General features: G+C 35.4%; 1 protein-coding gene across 1 annotated transcript; it reads right to left on the reverse strand.

The window, feature by feature from the left end:
* Positions 1-3,411: 3,411 nt before the first annotated feature.
* LOC107564709 (major facilitator superfamily domain-containing protein 12-like) lies at positions 3,412-7,565 on the reverse strand. Its single transcript, XM_016249847.1, has 7 exons — positions 7,538-7,565; positions 7,237-7,329; positions 7,045-7,137; positions 6,188-6,358; positions 5,823-5,917; positions 5,552-5,682; positions 3,412-4,438 (listed from the first exon to the last, which is right to left on the reverse strand). Exons 2-7 carry the CDS (start codon positions 7,312-7,314, stop codon positions 4,362-4,364), a joined length of 645 nt encoding a protein of 214 aa, XP_016105333.1. The 5' UTR covers positions 7,315-7,329; positions 7,538-7,565; the 3' UTR covers positions 3,412-4,361.
* Positions 7,566-7,572: the final 7 nt, after the last annotated feature.

Here is a 7,572-nt window from a genome sequence, read left to right on the forward strand (position 1 = left end):
ATTTAGGACCAGCTACATGTTTGATTGCTGCTAATATGGATGTGATTGTGGCCTCTGGGATTCTCCCAAATAAAAACCACACCAGTGTTATTATCTCTCTGAGGTTTCACCTCCTGGATTTTTCCCTTGCCTTAACCAACAAGGCACTGCTTGACATCTGACTAAAAGGCTTTAAAGTGTTGTGTTTTAACATGGGAGTGAAAAACAGGCCCCTTCTTGTCAGCTGTGAGAATATGCCGAAGGTTAAATGCTTGAATTCTAATAGCATATGATCAAGAAAACACCATTATCCAAGGTGTGTGAGCCTATATCACAAAGATTGAGAATATACACACCTCACGATCCAACCAACTCACTACAAAGACATCTTTGTAGACTTAAGATGCACGCAAACCAGTATTAATTTAGAACACTTATAGTTTTAATATATATATATATATATATATATATATATATATATATATATATATATATGCGTGTGTGTGTGTTAGTTTTATTTATTTATTTCAAGTAATGTATGGTTTTAGTTGACATAACAACCCTGATGCAAACCACATCTAATGTGGCTTTATAGGGTGTATTCAAAATATGGTCCAATTTTCCTGAATTCACCCATATTTGCCCTGCACCTGGACAATGCAGTCATAAACTACAACGTTTTAATCACGTTCTCATGTTTACACAACAGTTGCAAAGTTGAAATCTTAATAAACAAGCAGTTCTGGCACCACCCGATGGCCATTAAGAGAAAGTTCATCCCTTTCGCAGGGCAGAAGAAAATAAATACTGGAAAAAGGCAAAAACTACATGACCATATATCATACATCTGCAAGCGTAAGTGTAAACTCAAATTAGAGTGTTGCTTCCACTTCCAAAATAATAACACATTAAATGTTCAGTAAACCTGGCTAAATATGGAAAGAATAAAACCTCTATATTTGCCATTAAATGACAGAATGTCTTGAAAAGTAGGCTGAAAGAAAGAAAGCAGTGATTAATAGCATCATTAGTAGTTTACTTTAGAGAGTGTTCTAGATCTTCAGGGAGCAGTCTAGTATTATTTCACAAAGCATATTAGAAATATACTGGCTGACCTGCACAGTAATATGCAAATAAAGCAAATGAAAAGAATGGCTTGCCTGTAGATTTTGGTCTTCATTGCAAACAGATTTGAGCCTAATGAGGAGCAGATTATGGCATGATTCTGGTCTAAATTAAGCAGCAGGCGTTAAGGGCTGCGGGAGGCACAAACGAATGCATTTTGTATGTTTTACTAGATGCTTTTTATGAGTATCCGCAGTACTGCACTTACAGGAATAGTTCACACACACACACACAAATTTAGATGAGCTTGTTTCTTCATCAGAACAGATTGGGAGAATTTTGCATTGCATCACATGCTCGCCAGTAAATCCTCTGCAGTGAATGGGTGCCGTCAGAATGAGTGTCTAAACAGCTGATAAAAAACATTAATAATCCACAAGTAAGCCAACTCCAGTCCATCAATTATAAACAATAAACTATAAAATATAAAGTAATAAACAAATCCATCATTAAGGCATTTTAACTTTAAACTGATGCTTCTGGCGAAAAATACCAGTCCATAATCCATAATAACAATTTCTCCCCTGTTGTCCTCTCACATTAAAATCCACCAACATATTTGTTTAAAATGGTTTTGGACTGTTTTTGCTTGTGAACGGTGTTTGATCTGTGCATATTTCTCTCCTGATTCAGACGAGATGACTTTTTCATTGAAGAAAGCGATATTATAAATAATAGATAAAGGACTCTTTTTTTAAAAAAAGTTAAAAACTCTAAAAGATGAATTTGTTTATTACAAACATGTAGATTTCCAATTACTGTATCAAGATGTTAATTGATGGACTGGAGTTGTGTGAATTAGTTGTAAATTATTGTGATGTTTTTACCAGCTGTTTGGACTCATTCTGACGGCACCCATTCACTTCAGAGGATCCATTGGAAGAAACAAACTTGTCTTGGAAAGCCTGAGGGTAAGTAAATTTATTTTGGGGGGAACTATTTCTTTATAATGCAATGGGGAAGCTATACGTTTCCACAAATGATCCACAGCTCAGAGATCAATCCAAAAATACTGAAAGTTTCTTTGAAAGTACTAATAATATGCTTGAAAGGGCAGAAAATTGGCTACATCTGTGCTGACATGTAACTTCTACACAACACTGTTATTGTTTAAAGCTCAAAGCGAAGAAAAGTCATCACTTGTGTGCTGCGCCGTATAGCGTCTCTGAAACAATCTATTGTTACACAATAACATAATGGATAATTCACAGTGGTTTCTATAAATGCTGTTCCAATTAGTGATAATTGCCCCTTAATAGGATACAGCTGAACGCATGGTTCTGATTTATTTCCTACGCTTCAAAACAAAGATGTTATTAATAAATATTTGGTGGGATTTTCCCGTGGGCAATTTTGAGTGGTGTTGTACATGACAGGAGAGGAATAGATCAGAGGTGTAACTGAAGTGCTTTTCACATTAACAAACGAATGAACTCCAGTTTTGGATAAATAACCAAAAATCGCATGCCCATTACCTCTCGTTTTTTGAAACCATACACACTACCCACACTGTTTTATTAAGAGAAATTACATCATAATAAGCTAACGTATTGAAGCAAAATACTCTTGTAATACTCATATTTTTAAGCAATAAATACAATTGTTACAATAATGTGTGAACAATATTAAAATTAGTTAATGAGTCTCTTTCATAATGTGTGTAAATGTTTGCAGCACCCAGAAATGAATGCAGTCACATAGCCAGCACACAACAGGCAGGAATTATTTAACATCTAAACATCAGACCATGTTTTGGACTCTTGGACTCTTTTGCCATCTTGTGGACACAAACTGCATAACAGGTACATACAGGTTGTTTCACCTCGGTTGATCAAAATGCATTAAAAACCGTAATATTGTGAAATATCATTACAATTTAAAATAACTGTTTTCTATTTTAATATATTTTCAAATCTAATTTATTCTGGTGATGGCAAAGCTGAATTTTCAGCATCATTACTCCAGTTTTCAGTGTCACATGATCCTTCAGAAATCATTCTAATATACTGATATTTAAAAAAAATCAATTATTACTTATTATCTATGTTGAAAACAGTTTTGCTGTGTAATATTTTTGTGGAAACAGTTATTTTTTAAAGATTTTTTGAAGAATGAAAAGAACATTTATTTGAAAGAGAAATCTTTACTTTCATGTTTGATCAATTTAATGATTCCCTGCAGAATAAATATACATATTATGTATGTTTATACACTTCATGTTTAATTAAAACACAGTGTAATTAAAAAAAACATTTATTTAAAATATGTTTTGAACAAGACATCAAATATAATAAAATACAGCTGTCTTTTACAAGCATACTGATTTTGTTGATTGGTTCCACTACAATTGACTATTTAATTCATTCCAGGTACATTTGAGCGTCAGTCTTTACAATTTATTTGAAGTGTTTAAAGCCTTGAGCATCACGTTAGATCAGCTGACCAGATGTTAAAACTACTCACACTGACACTGCATTCCTGCTAATCAGTAACTAGTCACAAAGACAAGTTACAATGTATCAACTCTGTTCATAAAGAACATTTATTCTGTTCAGTAAATTACATGAACAGAAAACATGTCAGACACAATTGTCTTGCATATGAAAACAATTATGCATATATAAAAATATGAAAGAAAACAAAAAGCTAGTGGTTACAGGGGGAAAAAATGCTCATCACTGACTCTCTGGTCCCTAACATTGATAACCCATGTATCTCACACCTGAAAATATGCCCTGGAACGACAACACATGGCTTCATGTCCCCTGATTTAAAATAGCAATTCTTCCCTTTTCATGAATTCCCTTATGGAACAGTTAGATGGATTTATTAATATAACCTGAAATGATGCATCCATCATAACATGTGCATCTTGCACTAACTTCATAATAATGTCAATAGTTTTGAGTCCTTATAAAAATTAATTCCCTTGTTTTTATGGACTTGATTGAAAACAATTGTGCATAATAAAGATAAAGTGTCTATGCAGACTGCTGGGTTAAGTGAGAACTATGAGATAAAAAGCCACAATACAGGACACATGAGTAATATCAACTAATCACCTCTAAAAATTCACCACATATTTGGCTCTCAGTGAAATTCTCTCATGTGTTAACATGTGGCCACCATATAGACTACATTAGCAAACACTGGCCTGTGTGAAAGATCATTCTGAACCAAAACCTGATTGCTAACCTTCACCACTGTGATGTAAGTGTCAACCAAACGCTCTCTGCATCAGAGCTGAAGATGTGTGTTCAGTTGACTGATGGCTGCTCAGAGCTCTCCGAGTCCTCTGTATCACTCCCCATAAGGCCAGTCACCTCAGGCAGATCTACAAAAACAATACAAACATCAGATATTACATGTACAAATTCATATACAGTACACCACCATTCAAAGGTTTGGAGTCAGTATGATTTTTTGAAAGAAACTGATAGTCTTATTCAGCAAGGGCACATTAAATTGATAGTAAAGATATTTATAATGTAACAAAAGTTATTTTCTGTTTTTTTTTTAATGCTGTTGTTTTGAACTTTCTATTCATTAATGAATATTGATGCAAACAAGTAGTAATAGTACAGTTGTTTGCAGCACTGACAATAATAATAAGAAACATTTCTTGAGCAGCAAATCAGCATATTAGAATGCTTTCTGAAGGATCATTTGACACTGAAGACTGGAGTAATGATGCTGAAAATTCAGCTTTGCCTTCACAGGAATACATTTCATTTTAAAATATTAAAATAGAAAACAGCCATTTTTAAATTGTAATATTTCACAATAAATATGACTGACCCTAAACATTTGAATGGCAGTTTAAACCTATGGAATCAACCTTTTATTATCTGATACTGATCACTTTTAAAGGGGTCATATATTTTTATTATGAAAATAATCACTTATATATACATAATCCAGTTAATCATGACCATTTCTACCTTCTTCACCTTCAAAAGCACAAGGTTTGGCAAACCTCCCCACATTTTATCATTAGTCTGGGTTTCTTAATAGGTGTGCTTAGAATAACTGAATCAAAGTATTTAGTTGTCACAGAAAAAACAAATTTAATCAATAAATAAATATGATGCAGCCTGGTTTCTTGCACTCCATCATCTCCAAACATTGAAGAAAATTTGCCTCGTGATTTGACCCCTTTAAATTAAAGGTGGCTGATTGATGTTTCTGATTGTTTTTGTGGAAAAAATCATGTAGTTCAGATTCCTGATTGTTATTTCAGATGCTGACATGTTACCCTCACCCTTAAAGTCTTTGCTGTTTATTGAACCATTCATATGATCTTGCATAGATACTGTAATACAAAACATCATGTCAGCCATGAGGTGAAGAGGTTATCGAGTAACACTATTAAACAGAGGCAGTCAAAGAGGAAGTACATGTTTAAAAGCAAGAAAGACATAAATGATAGTTTTGTCAAGTGTCTTACAGTGCACTATCTTTATAGGCCAGATAAGGATTGTGCAGAGGCTCAGCGCTGCTAAAACGGCCACTCCACCAGTGACGATGACCATGATAGAGTGATAATACCACACACAGCCTGGACAGCATACCATTGTGCTATATGAGAGAAATCACACATGTAAAAAAAAAAAAAAAAATTACATTTTGTTTTACTTCTTTTACTCTAAACATAAAATGAAACCATTAAAACAGTCTCTCTCACAAGCAAGCATCTATGCAGGGACATACACACTTACCGGCAGGGATGTAGCGTCTGAATAATCATAACTCCCAGACCATTAGCCACCTTGTCTGTGAAGCTCATAGCTCCATAAACAAAAGCACCACTTTGCTGTCAGGAGGAAAAGAAAAAAGTCAGAATCAGAAACTCGAACACGTCTTTAATAGCACCATTTTAGTTCCTTACAACCATTTTTACACTTTTGAAACTAGTCACTCTGAAACATATGCCTTTCACTTCTGTAAACATCTGAATATCTTACTGGTTCAATCATGCGTTACTGTTGAAGTTGTTAGTGCTGAATCCACTCTATAAAACATTTGCTTCAAGCGGTTCCTGTTCATTTTCAGTTCTCCATTACTGACTGATATCAGCACTTACTGTTTGGTCTCCTATGAGTTCAGCTGTCATGGCAAGTGACATCACCAGGATGGTAGCGGACCCCACTCCGAGCAAGACCGCAGCGCCATACACCTTTTCTCCCATGTGTTTGTCCAGCAGCACCCAACAGGAGAACGCAAGAACCAGCAACAGTCCCAAAAAATAGATCATCTGTCAATAAGAAAAAAGGACACTTTAGTGCAAATAAAATCCTTCTATCATATTGTATTAGCTTCCAATACTGCACATGAATACTTCCAATACTTCCATTCGTTTTCATTGTCATTTTTAAGATGGTCCCTTAAATACTGGATGGGGACCAGGGGTCAGGGGACCAGGGGACCACTATGTGGCCTTATGGTTAGAGAGTTGGACTTGTAACCTGAAGGTTGTGGGTTTGAGTCTCAGTACCGACAGGAATTGAAGGTGGGGGGAGTACATTTACAGAGCTCTCTTCCACCTTCATGATCAATTACTCTAGTGGCGAAAACTTACATATTGTACCTTTAACACTTGATGGGCAATTTCCTATTTTGTTCTCTTTTTTACTTCCTGATGAAGACAAGAAGATTTTTAGCACTAATTTAACAAGGATGCACATCAGGTGTGTTATTAAAATCTATAATTGACATACCTCCAACTCACAAAGCTTCGGCTCAAAGGAAATCACACATTTCCCCACTAGTAATTACGACTTTATGGTGGTGTTCGTGTGCGCTCAACTCATAAATTTGATCACACATATATGACGCAGCAAAACTGACTGGTATCTCTGGATTGTTAATCACTTCCAATAAAGAGAAGAGGTATATGGTTTATATTTCAATCAAAACACACACATGCAAACTTATACTCACACATTTGCCTATTAGCTTGCTTAGAGGCTTCATGATAAACGAGGAAGCAAAGCCACTTAGGAACATGACCAGGGGAATGGTAGCTATGTACTTCTGCAAGAAAGAGGATCAAACAGAGATCACTGCCTTTTTTCTTCGATGCTTTTGCTGATGAACTGGGTGCAAAGTGTAGTATTACTATAGTTGTCTTACCTTTGGCAGCAGTAGTGTGTAGGTGAGATACATGGATATGTATGTTTGCGACAGGTTCACTATCAATCTGGTGGACATATAAAGCAATGCCACCTGAATAAGAGAGCAGGGTTTAGAGATGATATTAACTTTCCGAACTGTCTGTTATAACAGATAGTTACTAAATACTGTATCCTGAACATTTTCACACCACTGTGATTAAGTGATAACATTGTGTTTCAAGCCACTATTCAGATTAATCACAAAAGCTGAGAATTAACTTACATGCCACTGAAAAGTAACATGGGTATGGGCTGCTAACCTGGTAGAATGATGGCTGTCTCAGCCAGTGCTTCC

This window comes from Sinocyclocheilus grahami, unplaced genomic scaffold (assembly GCF_001515645.1).
Source record: "Sinocyclocheilus grahami isolate Dianchi unplaced genomic scaffold, SAMN03320097.WGS_v1.1 scaffold957.1, whole genome shotgun sequence".
NCBI lineage: Eukaryota > Metazoa > Chordata > Actinopteri > Cypriniformes > Cyprinidae > Sinocyclocheilus > Sinocyclocheilus grahami.

Bases quoted from the DNA above. Each gene is read 5' to 3' on its own strand.
- LOC107564709 (XM_016249847.1), bottom strand. From the start codon at position 7,314: ATGTCCACCAGATTGATAGTGAACCTGTCGCAAACATACATATCCATG. The intron at 6,359-7,044 runs GTGAGTATAAGT...TCTTATTGACAG, and splicing joins GCAAGCTAATAGGCAAATGT to ATGATCTATTTTTTGGGACT. The intron at 5,683-5,822 runs GTAAGTGTGTAT...TCTCTCATATAG, and splicing joins CAGACGCTACATCCCTGCCG to CACAATGGTATGCTGTCCAG.